The sequence below is a fragment of the Spea bombifrons genome, chromosome 1 (genome assembly GCF_027358695.1).
Source record: "Spea bombifrons isolate aSpeBom1 chromosome 1, aSpeBom1.2.pri, whole genome shotgun sequence".
NCBI lineage: Eukaryota > Metazoa > Chordata > Amphibia > Anura > Pelobatidae > Spea > Spea bombifrons.
In genome coordinates, this window is record NC_071087.1 from 52,801,008 (window position 1) to 52,823,492 (window position 22,485).

Below are 22,485 nucleotides of genomic sequence, written 5' to 3' on the forward strand. Positions count from 1 at the left end.
AGAATAGAAAGGTTATAGCCAGGTTGCTGCAACATATATACAAAATCTGTATTACCCCTGTTTGCCTTATCACCCCTTAAAAGTTTGAAGAACGTCTGCCATAAATTATATGCAAATAAGTGTTTTTTGGGTTCTCTTTTAAAACATATTTTAACATATCTACCTTCTTTTGTACTTCTGAAGAGGAGAATGAAGTGAATGACGGTGGCGTTCAGACCGTGGTGGAAAAGCTGGCAGAACAGTTCTGCAACACAAATTATTACGAGGAAACTAAAGCCGAGCTGGAGAAACTCTCTCAAGGAGAAAAAGTCAAGACCAATTTCTTTTCCAGGCAAATCACATACAACACCTCCTTCTTCCACCAGCTGAAGTGGGTCTCAAAGAGGTCATTCAAAAACCTTTTGGGTAATCCCCAAGCATCCATTGCCCAGGTACAGTGAGATAATACCAAAATATTAGTTTAATATCCCTTGATTAGTATAGGAATACATTTCGTTGTATATGGAAATAAACTGCATTTATAAAGAAGATTGTGATATGTTCATAGACTAATACACAGAGTCACATAAGCCTTCAAACACGGAGTGGTCCCTTGTTCAGATTTAGGTGCTTCTGTGGTGCTGTGTCTTACCCTCTGAATTTTGCTCCACAATCGTTGTCGTACGTTCTCTGTGTGCAAAGTTGTGTGTGTTGACTAAAATTATTAAGGAAAATGGAAATAGTTGTATTTGTCCAAGTGAATATAGAACCTTTAATGGGGATGTCTTTTATTGGACCAACATAGGAAAACATGCCTAATAAGCTTACCTGAAAGACCTCTTCTTCCGATGGAAAATATCCCCTTTAAATTAATAATTTAAATTAAGGACACTATATATAATATAAGTATAGCTATTCATTGTGGGGGTAGTGTATGCTTGATCCTTAACCGCATTTACGTTTCTATATCTAGCGGTTTTGATGGTTTTCATACACATTTTTATTAATATAACATAATTTCTTTTGGAAAACTTTCCTAAAAACTGTTCTGCTGGAGTTTGACCTTGTGACAGGCATTAGCTCTCACGGCTTTTGCAGCATTGCAGTGATAATTGTCTTGACGTTTTTGTATGTGTGTGCGCGCCCTTCTGGCTTTCATGTTCCGACACCTCATTAGCCCCGGATTTCAAACGCTTTGTGCATTGGTACACAGTTCGTTAAACTGTTTTCACTCAGGCAACTTAAATTGGTTTTGATATGATCTTTGTTTTCCACCACATATGGCTTACTAGCTGTATAATCTGTGCCCCTTGATCTCTTTGGCGGGTTCTTAGTAATACAGTACCACTTATCCAAGGCTTTAAAGAATTAATGGCTAATGCATCTTTACCGCTTGCAATTAAGAGATCGGCCTGATACCAATCATTTAAAAATGCTTCAGCCACCTTTGTACCGTAGAATGGGCCTGAAAGGTCTCTTAATCTCCTAATCTGATTCATAGGTCCTGTGGATTATTGGCACTGGATCACATATGGACAATGTGATGTTGTGAGAGAAATTTCCTGAAATGTTTAAAAGATTCTTAAGACTTGGCAAAGGATTGTTTCCAAAATATTAGATTTACTTGCTTAAGCGGTAGCTTACTAGAACAAACCAGAAATTAAGTGAAACACCATTAAGTTTTCCTTGTTTTGTGTGCCTTAATATGAAATGTGAATCTTAATACCAACTGAAAACAAATGCATAGCCATGTTGGCTGCCGTTAGAAAAACACGAAAAAACCCTCTGTGGAAGATCATGGGAGCTGAGAAAATGCATAGTGTTAGCGGCGAACATATATCTCTGCAAGAAACAAAGGTTTTTTTCTTTTTCCTATTTATTTATGGAGGCTTATGTTGTGTCTTGCAGGTCATGGTGTCCCTGGTGCTGGCTCTAATTGTGGGGGCCATTTTCTTTGGTGTGAAAGATGATAGCAGTGGCATTCAGAACAGGTGGGTAACACATTGTGCTTTAGCAGTACTAATGGTTAGACATATGCAGCAGCTAATCGTATATGCTTGTGGTTTCAAGAGCAGGGCTGAGCCTAGGTGCAAGAACTCCTGGGTGCAAGAATGTTTTTTTGGTGCCATTCTGTGGGTGTGGCTATATTTATAACCCCTCCCCTTAAGAAACATAAGACTTCTAACTGCACCCGTTTTCTATGGCAACCACTTCACCTCTATGGGCCACCCACTCCACACAGTGCCATCTTTGCCCCTCAAAAAGCACTACACTGAATGCGTCTGTGGCGTTCGATACTCAAATTTTTAAGAAGACCGATTCAGCCAGCACAGACGTAACCCCTCTTGCTGTGCTCTTTGCCCCGATGTGCCCACCTAGGCTCGGCTCTGTGCAAGGGGATACCAGGAGATGTTTACCCTAAACCCTTTGTACTTTAGTACCAGCCAACACTCTCTAATGTGTCATGTTTAAGTAAGACCGTTGTAAAGGGTTATGTGTGATTTTTACATACATTATAAAGCAGGCCTGTTCTTTTCTGTAAACTTACAAACGTCTGCCCTTGTTTCCTCAGAGTGGGATCTTTATTCTTCATAACCACAAACCAGTGTTTTAGCAGTGTGTCCTCAATTGAGCTCTTCATTGTGGAGAAAAAGATATTCATGTGAGTAGCTTCGTTGTGTTTAAAATTCTGAGCTTAATGAGCAGTCTTATGCTTGCGCTTGTGTTTGTAAATGGTTAAATGCGCTGTTTCATCTTCTCTGTTGAATTCGACACTTTTACAACTAAATGTCCCGTTAGTGAGTCGTAGCACTGCTGAATGACCAGACCCTTTCTAGAAATAAGTTATTGATTTATATAGAGCCGTTGTATTCCATAGTGATCTACATTTGGATAATCAATAGTAATATTTCCTCGTTCCCAGTGTTTTCCAGGGAAAAATTGTCATGTGACACTAAAACAGTCATCGATAGGTTTACAAGGCATTAAAAAGGCTTTAAAAAACTTCTGTATTATTCTCATGCCACTAAACTTTCAGAGGAAAGAATAAAATGACAGATCTGCTAAGATATATTCATACCTGGGAGCTTTGAAATATTAACCCTTCAATAGCCCATCATGATGATTGTATGTGGTGACACACCAAATGTGTTAACCAAATGGCTCTAACACCGGTCCTCATAGAAACCTTGTTTTGCCTTTATTTAAAGACACAATTAAGTCACCTGCTAACCTTATTGAAATACTGCTATAATATGATGAAGTCTTGCAAGACTTAAGTAGGGTCATGGTCATTTAACCAAAGATCTCCCTCTATGTAGGAGAAGAAGGTAGACAAGCTAAATTATAAAATAACTAAGAATTTCATATTTTGCCTAGCTTTTTTAGATCCAGCAGGGACAGTATTTGTAGGCCATTTTTCCCAAATGATATATACTGTAGTGTTGCCAGATAGTGTTTTGAAATTACGAGGCACATCTGATAATTTGCAAAAGCTGAACCGAAACCACAAGACTCTACTTATCCGGCGCAAACCTACATGGCAAAACAGGGCATAGACTTCATACGTTTTATGTATTTTTTCCTTACTTTCGTTACAGACATGAATACATCAGTGGGTATTACAGATTGTCGGCGTACTTTTTCTCAAAACTGATGGCAGAACTCATCCCTATGAGAACATTACCCAGTATAATATTCACTTGTATTATCTATTTTATGATTGGTAAGTATGTTGCGCATCAAATTCTTAATACCAGAAAGCAAATGTTTAGTGAATATTTACCAGAATAGAGTAGTCTTCACGGTGCTGCCCTTTAGGCATAATTGTATTTCTGTTTTATAGGGCTGCCACAACTAATCGATTAGTCGAATCGATTTTTATCGATTATAAAAAGAGTTTTTTTTCAGAGCAAATGCTCTGAAAAACTCCTCTCCTTATATAATCCAACCTCAGAGATCGGATTATAACACTAGAATCCAGATCCCCTGCGACGCTGCAGGGGACCTGGATTTCCCTCACTGTTTGTCAGTGGGTGTCCGTGCGATGCGCACAGACAACTTCCGCCTCTCCCCTCCACTTCCGCTGGGGCTTCTACGATGCAGCGCCAGCATCACATGATGTAGAAGCCCCAGCGGAAGTGAAGGTGAGTAACGGAGGCTGTCTGTGCGCATCGTGCAGACCCCCACCGGCTGACAGAGAATCAAGGTCTCCTGCAGAGGATCATCCTCTCTGTCAGCTGGTGGGGGTCTGCGCGATGCGCACAGACAGCCTCCGTTACTCCCCTTCACTTCCACTGGGGCTTCTATGAAGCGCCAGTGAAAGTGCCTGTCAGCAACGGAGGTTCACAAGACACCAGGGAGTCGGGAGAGAGGCAGAGTGGTGTATGGGAGGGGGGAGAGAGGCAGAGTGGTGTATGGGAGGGGGGAGAGAGGCAGAGTGGTGTATGGGAAGGGGGGAGAGAGGCAGAGTGGTGTATGGGTGTGTAATGAATTTCAAGGAGGCAGAGTGGCGTATCTGGGGGAGCTAGAGTGGTGCATAGGGGAGGTAGAGTGGTGTATGGGGGGTATAATGAATTTCAGGGTGGTGCAGGGCATTTATGGGGGGCAGAGTGACATATCGGGGGCAGAGTGGCATATAGGGAGGTATAAGGCATAAATGGGGGCGAGTGGCATATTGCAAGTTATAAGGCATATCAGGGGGCACAGTGGCATATAGGGGGTATAAGGCATATAGATATTATGCATATCAGGGGGACATAAGACATATCTGGGGGTAAAAGGTATATCAGGGGGCTAAGTTGCATATCACTGGCATATAAGGCATATCGGGGGCACAGTGGCATATCAGGGGCACAGTGGAATCTCTGGCATATAGGAGGTATAAGGCATATCTGGGGGCAGAGTGGCAAGCTGGGGGTCAGATATGCATAACTGGGGGCAGTTTGGTAAGTAAAAGAAAATATAAACAAGGCTTTTTTCTCATAGTTTTTAGCATTCAGTACACTTAACTTCATGCATTCATATCTACATGGTTAATAATTGTATTGCGTTCTTTTCTTAAGGATTTAAACCGACAGCAGGTGCTTTCTTCACCATGATGTTTACGCTGATGATGCTATCTTATACAGCCACATCCATGGCACTGGCTATAGCAGCTGGTCAGGACGTTGTTGCGGTTGCCAATCTTCTCATGACTATTGCCTTTGTCTTTATGATTGTGAGTTGTTGTTTTTTTTCCCGTCTATGAGTGCAGTAGAATGCTAGGCCAATAGATTCTTAACCATCATGTGATATGGGGGTACCCGGGGATTGACCTGGAGTCTATGGGTGAGGAAATGTTTCTTTGGGTCTTCAGGCCAGCTTTTTTTTGCTTTGGACAACACCCAAACCACTTCCCTCCCAGTGCCTATCAATAAAATTCTTCAGAAAGTAATGTATATATTTTTTTTCCACCTTTTATAGATATTTTCTGGATTATTGGTGAATTTGACTTCCATCATGGATTGGCTTTCCTGGCTCAAATACTTCAGTATACCTCGTTATGGTTTGACCGTAAGTCTTTAATCACAATCTTATTTTGTGACACTGATGTTGGCGCTAAATAAGTAACCAATTATGATGATGCTAAGAATACATTCTCTACCAAGAAATATTTGGGGTTTGCATTTTATTTTTTCAACATCATTGGTGGATTATGGGCATTTTTTCTTCTTGTAAAGAAGCCATAGATCCAGTGATTCTTAAGGAATGGGTTTGTGACCAGTGGAATAGTCCAAACCCAAACTTTACACCAAAATCAACACACATCAGCTGTTTGTATACCCCAACAAGAAATTCATGTAATGGCTAATGCCCAAGGATCCTGGGGCTGAATTACTCATCCCCTACTTCAATAGATTGAAATAATTACATGTTTCCCACAAACATATTTTGTTCATACTATGGATTATAGATGATTTGTTGATTATGAATATTTGACAAGTGCATTGCATGTTAATGTTTCACACCTATTTTGTCTTTACAGGCTCTTCAAGTGAATGAATTCACATCCCTGAACTTCTGTTCCTCTAAATCAAATTCTACTGCTGCGCCAAGTACCAACTGTACAAGTCCCAGCCCTTTCACTACGTATGTATTCTCAGGATTATATAATATAACACTTCTAAGCTTCCATGTTTACCACCTGAATACTGAAAGATCTTTATTTGGCTTTATTTACTACTTTGTTACACATGTTGTTGTATTATGTTTTCAAATTATAGTTCTTTTTTTTCAATTGTTTAAAGGCTTGAAACACCATTTCAAGCAACAACAAGAAGAAAAAATGCAACAAGTTAAAAATAATCAGCCTGCTGTATGAGGTTCATAGTTTAAAAAGTACACTTTAGAGTCTTGCGCGGGACTGTTTTTTTAATCCCGCTCTCGCAGAATTTCTGACCGTTACCGCCGGCTCCCTCAACGTCTGTGTTCCACTCCCGCAACATATGTGTCCAATCCCGCCCGCTCCCGCAAACATTCTGTCACAGCTTTTAGAGATAGTGAAGAATTTCCCAGTACTCCTGCGCAGTCCCGCAAGGCTGCCTTCGTGTTGCTTCCTCACAGCGTCTCTTCTCTTGTTCTGCCCAGGAACCCAGCGGAGTGACGTGATTTTACGTCACTTCCCGTGAATCCGCTGGGTTCCTGGGCGGAACAAGAGCAGAGACGCTGTGAGGGAGCAACACGAAGGCAGCCTTGCGGGACTGTGCGTGAAATCTGAAGTTCAGGTAAGGGGGTGGGCGTGATTGGACACATGTGGCGGGAGTGGACCACACATGGCGGGAGCGGGCAGGATTGGACAAACACTTTCACACTTTGCAGGAAGGGGCTGGATTGGACACAAAATCGGCGGGATTAAAAAAAAAAAAACGTCCCACGCAGGGCTCTAGTCTGAACACATCTCCTGCACAAAAAATAGCTGCTGGTGGAGAAAGGGGCATGTTCTGCAGAATCCCCCCATGCATTTGATGGCTGTTCTGCCCCTTTAAACCTTTGAGTGGTAGTGTATGGGACATTATTCCGTGAGGGAGGCAAGGCTGATTCTTGTAGTTTTGCTGTTAGATGTAGTCGACTTTTTATAAAGTTTACATGGATCCTTCTCCAAGACAGGTTAATGGTATACTCCAGCTGGTCTGTTTTGCAAATGCATGGGGAGATTTTGTAGCATTGCCCCTTTCCACATATCCTAGCCAAGCCCTTTTAGACGATACATTTCGCTGCGTGGAAAGTGTTGCCATTGATTTCAATGGGAGCACTTTGCTGCCACTGACTGACTGCTTCAAGCAACCAGCGATCAGGACAGATAAGAGCAGGAAGACTGCTTATTATTTATTTGTGATTTTAAGGTTAGAGGTCAGCACCCTAGGGTTAAAGACCCTAGCCTTGTTCTCTATAAAACAGCGCCTGTTCTATAGAGAACATCCTCAAGCATGTCCAAATGGATGTGTGCAAGGGCCCAAACCGTAACGTGAGCCTTTCAGCATCTGTGATGATGTAAATGGAGTAGTTACATGAGTTTCAAACACATCTTATTTAACCTTTTTTTTCTTTTCTTTCTTCAGATGCACCGGAGAAGAATATTTATATCAACAAGGCATAGATTACAGCGCTTGGGGCTTGTGGCAGAACAATTTGGCCTTGGCTTGCATGACCATAATATTCCTAATAATCGCTTACCTGAAATTGTATTTTATGAAGAAGCTCACCTAAAGTAAAAATCCACCTCAAGATACTTGGTGCAGACAATTCAAACCAAGCACTTCATATTGCCTTGGATATGTAAATATGTCTATAAACGTTAAGTCTATAGTTGACCTGATCTGTTGCTTGAGACGTGTGTAATATTTGTTAATTTCTTTTAGTGCTATTTTTTTTAGCATGTGTTCTTATGAACAGTATTGACAGTCAAATATCAATGGTGCCTTTTTTATGCAGAACTGTGAACATTCTGTAGCCTTAGTGCGCAGTACTGTAAGCTATTTCCAGTTGCACAACTTCTCATTACAGACTATGCATACATAACTGTATTTTTAATCTGGACCTTGTTTGTTTCTGCAGTAAGTATTTTTCTACAATAATATAAATTATCACTTATTTATGGATAATTTTAATTATAATTTTTATAGCTTTTTTGCATTTGTGTTAAATTGTCCTTTTTTTGTTCTTGTAACATGATGAACATTTTGACTCTACTAATGACAACGCTACCTTTTTCTTACAGTGTATGCTTAACTACTAAGAATAACAATTATGTAAATAGTTTCTAGTTAAGAAGAAAATGAACGTTATCCAAATGACAACGTGCCACACTGTTGATTTGTAAAACAAAAAAAAACGTAAATAAAAAGTTATAGTATGACTATCGAATTGATGTCTTACACCCCTACATCCAAGGAGATCAACTACTGGGGAACTGCTCAACTACCATCCAGTATTTCCAATTACATTGGCAAGTCTCCTTTACAAATCAACACCATACTATTACACCATTAAATCCTTAAAAGAATGGCTTAAATGACTAGTAAACCGTAACACATTTCTCTCTGCCCCTATACAGGAGATTGGCTATTAGAAGAAGCCAGCATTGTATTATGTAAGGATACATTAATTCCTTCAAAACAGAACACACCAGCCAGCCCAGACCTCCTCTTTCTTGACCTATCCACGGAAAGCCTATCATCCACTTTGAAAATCTGAAAACAATTAAGGGCCAGATACAATCCAAATATTTTGTGATTTTTCTCCCCCCACTTTTAACATTACAGACTTGCCTGGGTGACTGCTAGGCGACCTAATACAATATTATATCACCATTTGTAATGGAATACACAGAATTCACAGCCCCTCCGTGGACAAGATGGCGCTGTAATGTCAACATACTAGAGTCACTTTTATTAAAGAGAGATTGAGACATGACTTTATTAAAGTGCTAGAATCTAGAATCACAAGAATTAAGACAGACATACAAAATCACATACACTTCCAAAATACTGCATTGTGTGATTTTACAAGAGTATAAAGCTTTAATAGTGTACTAGGATATAAAAAATGTCTGAAAACTCATCAGTTAGGACACTCAAGGAGTACAATCTTACAATTTACACGGATATCCATGAAACTTTAAGCACTTCAAAATGAAGTTTGTTTACAATACAAAACCGTAACGACACGTTACAGATTTACAGTTTTTGTATGTCAAATAATTTTACACACAATCACCATATTTAATGGGGTGAAACACCGCCGCAGCATATCCACTCCGCAACTGGGGGATATTCAGGAAACATTTTATGTAATTTATTACACACCTTTTTTTGTTGGCGCGTTCGCTGCTAGACAAGTGTAAAACTGAGTTTTTGTAGGAAAATTAAAGAGGATCAAGCTGTTTTCATGAAACATTAACACTTAATATTTCATAGTCAGAAAAAGCATATATAGCCATAACAACAGCTGGGGAGGGAGTGAAGGATGTGCTTTTAAGGTATAAACACAAAATCAGGACAATCTAGTACCCAAAACTTTTTTTAAAAATTAATAATGTGCATGAAATCTAACATTTTACAGCATGCAAATGGATGTGAGTATACTTTCATTATTGCAGTTCTTCTGTCTGAGATAACTCTACCCCAGGCTTGATAAAAGCCATCCACCAGGTCAGCAGCAGGACAATAGGGTATACAGAGGCTGGGGCCAAATGAGGCAGGTTCAATAGAGCAAGTTGTGACTTTACCTAGCTCCATTAACCCCAACATTTAGTGTGGTCACACAAGATTCTTATTAAATGTGTGTACCTTAGGCATTGTTGATCTGCATTTTACTGCATTGTAATACCTTTTAATCAGAATGATAGCTGATATTATCTATGGGACAGACCAGTTAACAATAGTACCTCTACCCTCTCTATATGTTAAATATATAGTCATTATGCAACATAGATATACTGCGCAACACTACAGCTGCAGCTTGATCATGTATCTGCAGACAGGTACTGTGTTAGTTACTTCCAGCCGTATTTTTCTAATCCTTCCATTCTTTTGTAAAACGGGTCATGATCTGCAGTAGAAAGACATTTTCGCTGCCGTCCTCTTGAACATCGATGTAAGTTATGATCTGAACGACGAGCCGGTGAATCACTGGGGTAAGAGGATATACAATGCTGTGACGGACTTTCAAATTTGTATTGGTGAAGGAGAAATCTGCATCGTACCTTAATGTTTGCAGACCCCCATAGCATTCTTCATTGTTACAGCTGGCTGTTTCCAGCAACGGCACCCCCACCCCCTCCATCCGCTCCCTCGGTGGACTGTGAGGAGGAAGGACGTGAGCTCCTGGGGCGAGACTGAGCATTGATTCCACTGGGTGTGCCCAGGCGTTGGCTCATTTGGGAAGCCGCGTCATCCGATTCCCACCGCTCCAACTCCTCCCTCACCAGTCTCTCCATTTGTTCTCTGTGAATTTCAGTGTCACGGCCCAGTCTCTCATCCTAAATTAAGAAAGATTGATATACCCGGATTAGCTAGGAGAAAACGCTTGTTTTTAGTCAAAGCATCGGGCGAACACGGAAAGGGTTTTATAAAAGTGTTTGGCGTCTCAGTGGTCTCTTCTGCAGATCTGAAGAATCCTTAATTGCAAACGTTCTTATTCAACATTTGTATTTTCTAGAGAATGTGGAGAACGTTTTTTTTTTTCTCCCTACTTTGAAGAATGCTTAAAACAAGTACTTTAATACACATTATTCTTTAATGATGATGTCAGGGAGAATACACTTTAACCCATTCATGACAGAGGGGTTTATCCCCCTAAGTGACCGGAGCTTTATGTGTACCCACTCAAATGTACATTATTTTTTTTCAAGTACAGCAAGGGCTTTCTCTTTATCACTTTTTGAATAGTATATCATTTAGTTTTCTTCAACATTTAGAAGAATTTAGAAGAAAATAAAAATATAAACAGATTACTCATAACTTCCCAGTCATTTGAAGAAAGTTAAACGCATACCTCTGTGACTCCATCAAGAAGCCTTCCCAAGAGATCTCTCCGCTTCAACTTTGCCCTTTCCATGGCTTCCAATTTGACAATCACAGCATCAATTTTGGACACAATGCTGCCAATGGAATGCTCCATGCGATCCACTCTCCTCACCAGACTGTAGAGAAAAAGAAAAGCGTATGTTGCTTTGACTGATCAAGAATTCTATATCATCGTCTTTTATTTATATAGTGCCAACTATAGCGCAAAACAAAAACACATTTAAAGGGTATGAAAAAACTAGAACTGACAGGCTAAGACAAACAGATACATTAGGTAAAGAGGGCCTTGTTCAAAAGCGTATACATTTACAAAAGAACAATGCCGCCAAAACATAAAAATATAGACAGCTGCGGGAAAAAGAAAGTGAAGCCTTTGGAACTCATTGCAGGATGGAAAAAGTATGTGAACCCATGGATTAAATAACTGGCGGACCCTCCTTGACAGCAACAACCTCAATCTAATGGTTCCTGTAGCTGTGGATCAGACCTGCACAAAGGTCAGAAGGAACCTTGGATCTTTCCTCTTTTACCAAACTCAGTCAGTTCAGCAATATTCTTGGGATGTCTGGTGTAAATTGCACTCTTGTGGTCATGCCACAACAGGTCAGGACTAGGGCACTTCAGAAGGTGTATGTTCTTCTGTTTGAACCATTCTGTTTTTTATTTACTCCTGTGCTTTGGGTTGTTGTCCTCTTGGTTAACCTAACTTTTGTTGAGTTTAAATTTACAGATTGGCCTTTTTTGCAAGTCATGTCCACACTAGTTCAGTCTCAAAAAGGTTGAGCTTAAAAAGTCAACCCACTTCAGACAGCTCCCGCACTTAAAATGTAGGTTTTCCGTTTAATGTTGGTGTACGCCCCTTATTTATACGTAGAGTATACATGGTACCATGTATTGCCCTCGCAATCAATGTCTGTTTTGATCTTGCCACCAGAAAACGAATACCGAAAGGTTCTTCTCATTTTACCATTTGAAACAGATTCTAAATTATTATTATCTTTTATTTATACAGCGCCGACAATTTACGCAGCGCTTAATAATGATAAATGTACCTTAATTGTCTTGCGCAACGTTTGTAGAAACAAACAGAAACGGAAAAAAAGGTTCACGATTCTTCACAAGCGCTTCATTTTTAAATAGAAAAGAAAGTCCATGCTTTTGACTTGTGCATACTTATTAAGTTTCCTTTGTTCCCAGAAAAACATATGAATCAGGCCAATTTGTTTTAAGATAAAATAATTATTTCTTGAGCATTCGACATTACTAGGAATAAAAGTTTTTAAAACTGCATTTAGCTATAAAAGATCAGTGGAGTGGAAGGCATAGCAGCTTTGGCATAAGTGGCATACAAACTCTACAACAAATGATTTAGACTTTCCACATAAAGTTTCTCATGCAGAGGTATAGTGTTACAGAAAGCACACTCCTTTGAGAATCCAAGCTGTTGATTACTAATACTTACACTTGGAATTCTTCATAGGAGACGCCACTGGAGCTGCTGCCTCTCCTGCGGGAACTGTGCCCACTGTCCTCATCGTCGTCTTCTTCGGAGTCATCCAAACTCCGAGGGAAGCTGCGGCCACTCATGGGACGAGACAAAGAGCCCCGGTCTAACTCCAGGTCCTCCTTGTGGAAAACAAACATACAGCTACTGATTGTTGATTGCGACCAGCTCACCACAAAAGAACAAACACGTACAGGTAAGTAGGTATATATACGGGAAATTTAAGACATTGTCTGTGAAGTTGATGTCACAGAGCAGCGAAGGATTGTAGACCTGGATCTCACCACCGTCTACCTTGTGTTGGGGTCTCCCAGCAAACCCTTGGCCCATGCCGTCTGTATCCTTACGGTTATTTTAATGCTGGGCACATGACATTGTACAAAGGGGTGACGACTGCTATTGTGATGTGAAACGTAGAGAAAGTAGAGAAGATGACGTTGTATCATCATTAACTTGAAATTATTCTTTGTGATAATAAAATCAATGGTAACAGTTGTGTACATGTATAATGAGAAATCATGTGTCATGAGTAACTATTATAAACTGTCAAAAAAAAAAAAAAAAAGGTATAAGAGGTGTCTATTACGTTTGATTTCTGGTATTTAATGATGAAAAGTCCATTAATGCTTTATATTTTGCATCTGTCTCAATAAAATGCTTTGTCAGCTGCCGGACGTAAAAGGAAACAGTCGGTGGAATTCTAGACCATAAAAAGTTTCATACGGTAAGCTTAAAATATCAAAAAGGTGACATCCGCTTTAATTAATATAGGAACAAACTGCATAATCCGGGTAATGGATATACGTAATCACAAAGGAGCAATGGTATTTTAACACCACAAGAATTCCTTTAGATAAACGATAACCCTTCACGATGCACCAATCACCTGGCCGAACTTTCCAGGTCATTCTGAAGTAAATTATGCGCAATTGCCTAATCTAAATTACCCAAGAATTGCATGAAGCGATGGTTCACGCAGGACACATCTAGCCTGTAAATATGAATTACTTGCGACAGTTTAATGACCTCCTGGTCAATATGAGCCCAATAACCAATAATAATATAGTTTGTACTTTGTGCTGCAACCATAATCTTTTATTTAGTTATTTGCTAGGAAGTATTTGTAGTTAGAAACAAAAATGAACCCATGACAAGGTAATAAAATGTATATTTTTTGTGCTAATGTAGCATTTAAAAGCAGGCCAGCCGGAAAACCAGATTTGCTGTAAAAATGCATTCAAATTACCAGTATTGGTAAACTTTGATTATAAAGATTACTCACCCTCTCCTTCTCCAAATCATCTCTCATTTGCTGATGTTCATGTTCAGTAAGTTCCTGGTCTCCATCTTGGTCATATTTAGCAAATATGGCCTCGATTTCTGCGTCTGTGTGGCCTTTTCTGAAACAGATTGACAAATTATTTTACCATGACATATTTTTAGGGGTGTAGTTTGAGGGGGAAAAACCTGAGCTAAGTTTGAAACGAGAAGCGTCTCAATAGCAAATCAAAAAGGTAGCCCGCTCCGCTGCTCTAGCTGGTGGGTGACAATATTATTTGTCATTTTTCTCATTCGCTATGTGCATTGTCTGAGACATCCATTGCCGGATAACAACATTATGAAAGCCAACAGAGACACAGAACCCCTTGTTCCAACACTAAAATACCAGAGACTATTTTAGGTCCCTGCCCCAGTCCCTTTTAGTCTCTGTCTCTTAGTTAAGAAAAGTGCTGGCATATGTCGTACCCTAGTACTTCATTTCATTCAGACATGCAGAGGCCACGTGGGTGGGGGACAGTGGGAGTCCTGCATGCCCCTTTAAAGGGTCTTCACAAATGTTTGTTTCCCTGAAATCCTGGAGGCCGTCCTATGGATCACCAAGGAGCATTGATCTCTCCGACTCTTCATATTTCTACCACATAATAGGTGCCACTAGAGGGCAGCAAAGTTTTCCCCCTGATTTTATAAATTCTACTATGAAGTCATCTTCTTTTCATATATATTTTTATTATATATAAAATAATATAGTTCTCTTTGCACTGCTTTTTTTTTAAATTTTTTTTATCTTGGAGTAGTTTGAGATGAGATCCCCTTTGAACCTCTGTGCCGTTAGGTCAATGAATAAAATAAGCTGATGGTTTCATCACACTTTTGCTCTTATCAATGTGGTAACTCCCACTGGAAGCAATTTTAAATACCCAGCTCAGACTTGGACATCTTCATCCTACTCTGGTTGAATAACACTTATTGAATATCCATTTGGGAACTATCCAGGAAGTTCAAAATAATTTGGGATATTTGGCAGTCAAAGTTTGTGGAATACTCTTGATACCTGGTGCAGGTTCTACAAACTTGTCCCTAGTTCAGCTGTGTAGCTTTCAAAGCGTAGTTGCCAAGTAGGTTCTTTATGCGTCTTGCTGTTCTGCCAATACCATCTTTAAAACTTCCTGCGTCTTATAGCTAGCTTTAGTGAATTAGAAGAGACATACCCTTTCAGGTCCTGGCGTAGCTCATCAAAGTTCAGCTTCCCTCCCCCTTGACGGAGGCTCTCGGAAATATCATCCACTGCGGTTTTCTTCAGTTTAAGTTTCACCATGGCTTTACTGCAACCCTGAGATAATTTACATAAGTTACTCCACGTGTATGCAGAGCCACCATACCAAAGCATCCAAAGAAAACCATCTGTAATGCTTAAGTCAAATAGCAGCAGCAGCAGAGTACTTATACAGTCCAGTGTGAAATAACAAAGATAAAAACTAAAATCTATGATTTTTTTACTTACTGGAAAGTTAATGAAAGTTATCAATTTCTATATGGCGATCAAGAAAGATGAACTCACTTTTTTAATTAGGTCGGTTATCTCCATTTCATTTTTTTGCTGTGACATGTCTGTTTTCACTTCTGAATAGGCATCATTGATGACTGCCAAAAACATGTTCTGTTGAAGACAACCAGGTTTACCACATACTGTAAAAACACACAGATAAACCTCATACATCACCACTAGAAAGTTTCTGAAATCGCGGGACGCTTATAATCTTGTTTTGTTATACAGAATTAACGGCCTAGATGAAAGGGTATATTTATCGTCAAATACATTTTTTAAAACTTATCTATTTGGCTTCTAAAAATATCACCTTGCTGTTGGTAATGTTCTATGTAAAAATATAAAATAAATGAAGGTTAACAAAAATATAAAATACCAAAAGTATGAAGAATGTAAAGAACACAAACGATGTAAAGTAAATGGGTCCCAGGACTCTGTTAGCTTCCTCAAGCTCAACGAAGTCAAAATCGCCCAAAATGATGCGGAACTGAGTGAAGCTAAAACAGAGAGAAAACAAAACGCAACCGATGAGTGCATGGAAAATGGAGGCAGTACAACGTAAATATGCTAAAGCGTAATATCCACAAAGGTTGATGGGGGATACATCTGAAATATTGGCATTGGGTTCTTAACTTGGTGAAAGAGTTTCAATCTAGCAGATGATTAGAACATTCAGTTTTTTCTTGTAACTAATGAGGTAAGTCCTGTTTTAGGAAATACAGGTCTGATTGAGTGGAAAGGTTAAAAAAGGACAGATGCGGCAGTGTCCCACTTCAATACATGCTGGTAGGCTACTTGCTTATGGTTTAGGCAAACTGGTATCTGTCTCTGTTTGACAGTGAAGCAGTTTGCTTCACCAGTCTATTACATTCGAGAAAACAATGTTAGATCTCCTAACAGTAGGCATTGTTTTTGTACTTTCCCATACATATATCTCTAATATATAAAAGAGACTTTCTGTATGCTGTGCCACACAGAGTGCTATGAACTGATCTCAAAGAGGAAACTAGCCAATGGTTGGGTCCTGCTACCATCCAGTGCAATAGAGGGGCATGCAGGACATCCAAATCATAGTCGTCTAAATGCCTTGGGAAGTACTTGGGTGGGGAAGTCAACATAAAATGCCCACTGTATCTACTTACATGCAATCTTGGAAAGTACTGAAGTCATCAACCTGAGTGCCAAATACAAGGTATGCAAACTGGGCATAGGCAAGAAAGACGATAAAAAACATAATGGAGAAACCAAGGATATCTTTGGCGCACCGAGACATGGTTGTTGATAACTGAGTCATGGTTCTGTTGAAGTCAACAAACTTGAACAGCTGTGTAAAAATAAAAAAAATTGATATATATATATATATATATATATTTATATTTATAAATGTTGGAATTCCCTCAGCTAGAAAAGGAGTCTTCTATCCTTCTATAATCACACACACACACACACACACACTAACAAGATTAGTCAAAATCTATGTTGTAAAGCTTGGATTTTAAATTAAGTAGAATATGTATAGAATGTAGTACCGCAAGAAAGGAAGACACTTATTGCAAATACCTTCAACCATCCGAAGAACACAGTAACTGCTGCAATGTTGTTGAACTGAATCTGCCAGTAAGCCAGAGACTCAAAGTTAGGGAATGTATTCTGGTCCACCAAAAGGTGGCTTAGTGGTTGGTCTACAGAGGACATTCTGTACAAGTTGATTCCTACTCCGGTCAGCGAGAGCTAGTAACACAGAAAAAAAATACATAAAACATTAAAATTAAAAACAACTAGGGCTGCAACTAACGATTATTTTAATAATCGATTAGTTGGCCGATTATTTTTCCGATTAATTGATTAATCGGATAAAAAAAAACAATATGCAAATTTTTCATTTATTTAAAATTTAATGAACTGGATGTTAAAAAACAACTTAAAATGTACATTAACATTCTTATTTTGTTATGATGTAATAAAAAACAATATTTTCAAAGTACAAGAACCCAAACACAATATTTAGAAAACTAGTTTTAATACCTAAACCACTCACTTTGCCCCTTGCCCTGGCACGTTGCCCCCGGCCCTGCACCCACACCCCCACTCTGCCCTGCACCCAGCACCCTGCCCTGCACCCAGCACCCTGCACCCACACTCGCACCCAGCCCTGCACCCACACTCTGCCCTGAACCCACACCCTCACCCCCACCCTGCCCTGCACCCACACTCTGACCTGCACCCCCACCCTGCCCTCCACCCCCACTCTGACCCTGCCCTGCACCCCCACCCTGCACCCAGTCTCCCATCCTGCCCTGCACCCCCACTCTGCCCTGCACCCACACCAACACTCTGCCCTGCACCCACACTCACACCCAGCCCTGCACCCAGTCACCCAGTCTCCCACTCTGCCCTGCACCCACACTCTGCCCTGCACCCACACTCTGCCCTGCACCCACACTCTGCCCTGCACCCACACCCTCACCCCCATCCTGCCCTGCACCCAGCCCTGCACCCACACCCAGCCCTGCACCCACACTCTGCCCTGCACCCCCACCACCATCCCCACCCTGCCCTGCACCCACACTCTGACCCTGCACCCACACCCTGCCCTGCACCCAGTCTCCAACTCTGCCCTGCACCCAGCCCTGCACCCACACTCTGCCCTGCACCCACACTCTGCCCTGCACCCACACTCACACCCAGCCCTGCACCCAGTCTCCCACTCTGCCCTGCACCCCCACCCTGCACCCCCACTCTGCACCCACACTCTGCCTGCACCCACACTCTGCCCTGCACCCACACTCTGCCCTGCACCACCACCACCCCCACCCTGCACCCACACCCACACTCTGACCCTGCCCTGCACCCACACTAACACCCAGCCCTGCACCCACACTAACACCCAGCCCTGCACTCCGTCACCCAGTCCGACATTCACACATAGAGAATCACTTATCTCAGCTATGGACTCGTTCCACTTCCAAGCTTCAAGAAGTTGAAAACTTTATTGACACGCGGACAAACATCCTTTTCTTAATTGAAGCTCAAAGAAGGCGGAGACTGCAGAGCGCATAGCAGAAGCCGGGAAACGCTCGCGGAGGTAAGTAAAAGGAGCAGAGTGCTCCAACAACGAATCGATCACTCGATTAATCGATAACGGAAATCGTCGACAACGATTTCCGTTATCGATTATTATCGATTTTATCGATTCGTTGTTTCAGCCCTAAAAACAACGCTCATGTGTTACAACAAATACATAAACAAACATATTGGAAGTGATAATTATATGCAAGGCACAAAAAGTTGGTGTTTTGATCCCAAAAAGGCAGTACCCCTACCACTAGCAACTAGAACAAAGGACAGGGTCATGGAATAATGTTCATCTAACCTGAAATTCTGTGAGTGGCTTAGAAGTCACATCTTAAGGATGCATTTTTTACATTTTGGCTTGTACACTGTAAATATTCAATAGTTTTTTTTATTGTTAAATGCCCATGACGGTAAACGACTAGTCGACAAGGGTACGACCGGGATGATGCTCACCACAAGAATAACAATATCTATGCAGTTCCACAGACTACGGAAGTAATGCAGCCTATGGAGATGGATCTCAATGAACTCTTCCACCACGTAATATAGAAGAAAAACGCAGAACGCAATTTCACAGGCAGCCAAAAAAAAGTCAAATGATGAAACATAGTGGATCATCTTCACAGTCTGAAACTGCCAGGATGTTATCACGCCTCCTGTTGCTGGGAACTCGGCTAGAAGTCTGAAAAACAACCACACAAGGCATACAAATGGTGCATATATTTTACATTTAGTCAAGTAAAAACAATTATTTTCCTAAACTGCACTTGGGGGCCACAAAGTCTATAATTTCATGTAACACCCACTCTCTGCTTAACTAATAGTCCAAGAGGAACTCTCACCAATATATATATTTTTTTTTATTACCAGTAATAACGTTTTTAAAAGTAGCTTTGTTTTGGTTGTTGTGGTGTTTGAACAGGAACAAAATATCACATGACTCACAACAATAGTGACAGGCCGACAGATAAAGAAAGTTTATTGAATTAAACCCACTGTTCTAGGACACTATATAAGGGACACTCTGATCATCATACACTTTAATGCACATGATAACCAAGCGCATTAAAAAATGTTTTCCATGGGACTTTCCCTTCAATAAACGCATTAAAACTGAATGCTGAGGAGCCTTCCTTGAAGAAGGGAGGATAAACATTTTAAATGGGATTTTTATATAAAACAATTGTGTTATTTAACCAATAAACATTCAAATAAGGCTTTAGAAGCAAAAAAGTATGTGTATTCCTTAAGCTCAGGGACAATTTCGTAGTTTGTATATAAAACACACGCTTCTGAAGTTTACTTTGCATGGAAAAATATGCCTCAAAAGTAACTTCAAACAGGTTATTCGGGCATGCAGGGTCATTTCTTGTTCTATAAGATGAATCGAAAGCCCATTTGATTAAACTGTAAAATAAATTCCATACTTTACAACACAGAAAAGGTTCAGGTTTCCATTGTAGACAGAAAAATCAATAAACACTGCTCTGGTGCCTCGATCCAGCCAAAGATTCCTCTTGAGTGTTTTAATCCGCACAGCAGATTCATCCCTGGTCCTTGACAGGTCTAAGTAATATCCAGCCCCACTGTACGAGGAGAAGACACCCCACTGGCTGCTGCCATTCAAGTCCTTTTCGTTGGTGTACGTCCACCTATAAAATGGAATATAAACCATTAGGATTTGACAGAGAACCAGAACACAACTAAGCCTGGTTAAAAACTACAGAACTCGAATAGGGTTGACATTGAGTGTTCAGGCACAGGTCAGAAAAACATCCAGGCTTTTGTTATCCTGTCTAGGGCTTCAATTGTAATGTATGCCAATAATAAAGGATTTTAGCTTTGGGTATTATTATTATCTTTTATTTATATAACCCAGCGCTTAATACAATACATATATTCAAGGGGTACGACAAGACGAGAATTGACAGACCAAGACAAACCGATACATTAGGTGTGGAGAGCCCTGCTCGCAAGTTTACAATCTTGAGGGATTGTACTTACGCAGTACCGTTACGGAGGCCAAAGGGTGACGTGTCTTCATTTCCAACAGAATACATATCATAACAGTCCTTGATTTCATCCCTTAAATCGTCTGGTATAGTACATGTCCCGTTCCTGACTTTAAGCTGCCGAAGCCTGGGTACTCCTAAGAGCATGTTCTCATAGTAGATGAAGCTTTGATTTTCACCAATGCTTCTGTTATTGTACCACGTATCCCAGTACAGACCATCTAGCAAAGGGCCTTCTGTAAACTGCAGATAGAAAAAAAAAGAAAAACAAACAAACAAAAAAAAAAACACACATACTCTGTCAGGCTTATTTACCATTTATTCATAAGTATACCCTCCACAAAAACAGCTTTACTTAATTTTCTAATATTATGCTGTATATTACCTTCCAGAAATCTTCCATAGTCAGTAGGTTCTTGAAGGTGGTCCTCTCATTGTTTGAGATTGGCGTGTCCATGAAAAGCTGAGACATAGCTTTAGTATAGTAAAACATGGTTGAAGCCACCATCCCATAGGTCACTGCAGTACAAAACAAAAAACGGAACAGTACCATATCATCATACAGTATAAAATGACAGCTACGAATTCCATTTCTAAAATAATTTTAAAGTGCTCAGTGGTTCTTCATAGAAAACATTTGGGAAAACAAGATAACACCCAACAAAATACAGCATATCATGCATTTTATCCTTCATTATTGAAGGTCTAAGCACTTTTTTTTTTTACTATTACTCAATACAGTATATACATATGTACTTGTAGTAAGAATGGTGTAGCTTATAAGCCAAATGGATAACTGGTCCAGAGGAGGCCATAGTTTAATTGGGCATAGATTATTCCAGGTTAATATCCTGGCACTCCTCGTGGATGTCTAAGTGAAACCACACAATCAAACTGTGCAGTTCTACAAGAGCCTCATCGCATAGATCATAGAGCTCAATCGCTCGTTCTCAACTCCATTACCACAAAGTGTAAAACCAAGAATGTCTATGAGAAACACACCAGCAATCTTGTTTATGCTGTGTTGGCTCAGGCCGTCACCGGCATGCTCACCTTTAGATGGTGTAATATTTACCCTACTTCACCAGGCACCCACCAAGAAGACAAATGAATTCCCGGTTCTGACCTCATCATGCCGACACCTTGTTTTTAATCAAAACCATAGCTCTAAATCCTACTACTTTTTCCAAACAACGTGGGCAAGAGGATGAAGGTACTCTCTGGATATCTGCTTACCTTTCATGGTAAAGGAGAGAATGTATATACAATGTCTGTTGCTACTCAGGGAGAGCACTACTTGCAGAAAGTTCTTGGAAACTTGTCTAAAATAATTTTTTTTCCATCCAAACACATTTCACTGTTTTTATTTCCTATCCAAAGAGGATAGGCTTTGGGGTTTATTCACTAAAGGAAGAGTTTGCAGGAGAGTTATGTCTCAGCCCCTTGACTTCACGAACCACTACGAAGAGCCAACGCCTGGGAACTTCGGCTGAGGGACGAGCCAGGCTGGGCCCGCATGACGTATAAGTAAATCAGCAAGATCTTGAAAATCTACATTGGCACTGAATTATGCATTAAACGGGGCCAGCTAATACATTTGGCTAAAAAAACTTGCTAGTGTCAAATCATCTTTATGAATAGTGAAGCCAGAGTTAAAATATCATTATTATTTAACCATCAAAATTAAATAACAATCAATTATATATTTATATGTGTTTAATGTTATTTGTGTTAAACATCCAGCATGGTGCTGCTCTTGAGTTAACAACCCAGAGGTTGGAAATGGGAACACACAAGTGATCCAGCTGAATAACCTGTTAATATTTCTAATATTTTAAAGACTAACTAGCTCAGAGGGGGGGCTTAAACCAAACTAAAATAGAAGCACATGCAAACAGTGGGGTCATTTTATCAAATTCTTTTAGAGGGTAATTGATTTTTTTTCCCAGAGCATTCTAAGAGGGATTGAACAGGTTTCAAACACAATTATAAAGGCAATTAAAACCTTTTAACTGTAACTCT

General features: G+C 40.2%; 2 protein-coding genes across 5 annotated transcripts in view; one reads left to right on the forward strand and one right to left on the reverse strand.

The window, feature by feature from the left end:
* Positions 1 to 8,374, forward strand: part of ABCG2 (ATP binding cassette subfamily G member 2 (Junior blood group)) — a 28,578-nt gene extending 20,204 nt beyond the window's left edge. For both annotated transcript variants that reach the window (XM_053461609.1, XM_053461610.1), the window contains exons 9-16: positions 184 to 431; positions 1,888 to 1,970; positions 2,552 to 2,641; positions 3,579 to 3,703; positions 5,043 to 5,197; positions 5,443 to 5,532; positions 6,005 to 6,108; positions 7,578 to 8,374. In XM_053461609.1, the coding sequence (XP_053317584.1) occupies positions 184 to 431; positions 1,888 to 1,970; positions 2,552 to 2,641; positions 3,579 to 3,703; positions 5,043 to 5,197; positions 5,443 to 5,532; positions 6,005 to 6,108; positions 7,578 to 7,725 (1,043 nt within the window). In that variant the 3' untranslated portion in view covers positions 7,726 to 8,374. The remainder of the gene's footprint in view (positions 1 to 183; positions 432 to 1,887; positions 1,971 to 2,551; positions 2,642 to 3,578; positions 3,704 to 5,042; positions 5,198 to 5,442; positions 5,533 to 6,004; positions 6,109 to 7,577) is intronic.
* Positions 8,375 to 10,039: 1,665 nt separating this feature from the next.
* Positions 10,040 to 22,485, reverse strand: part of PKD2 (polycystin 2, transient receptor potential cation channel) — a 20,261-nt gene continuing 7,815 nt past the window's right edge. Inside the window, exons 3-16 of one of the 3 annotated variants that reach the window (XM_053461607.1) lie at positions 20,849 to 20,982; positions 20,456 to 20,706; positions 19,879 to 20,103; positions 18,905 to 19,133; positions 16,937 to 17,107; positions 16,519 to 16,700; positions 15,753 to 15,873; positions 15,389 to 15,487; positions 15,039 to 15,160; positions 13,832 to 13,949; positions 12,508 to 12,671; positions 11,014 to 11,161; positions 10,223 to 10,498; positions 10,040 to 10,148 (exon numbers count right to left, since the gene is read on the reverse strand). In XM_053461607.1, the coding sequence (XP_053317582.1) occupies positions 10,259 to 10,498; positions 11,014 to 11,161; positions 12,508 to 12,671; positions 13,832 to 13,949; positions 15,039 to 15,160; positions 15,389 to 15,487; positions 15,753 to 15,873; positions 16,519 to 16,700; positions 16,937 to 17,107; positions 18,905 to 19,133; positions 19,879 to 20,103; positions 20,456 to 20,706; positions 20,849 to 20,982 (2,204 nt within the window). In that variant the 3' untranslated portion in view covers positions 10,040 to 10,148; positions 10,223 to 10,258. Of the gene's footprint in view, positions 10,499 to 11,013; positions 11,162 to 12,507; positions 12,672 to 13,831; positions 13,950 to 15,038; positions 15,161 to 15,388; positions 15,488 to 15,752; positions 15,874 to 16,518; positions 16,701 to 16,936; positions 17,108 to 18,904; positions 19,134 to 19,878; positions 20,104 to 20,455; positions 20,707 to 20,848; positions 20,983 to 22,485 lie in introns of all 3 variants that reach the window. The other 2 variants (XM_053461608.1, XM_053461606.1) reach the window with 2 other exon arrangements.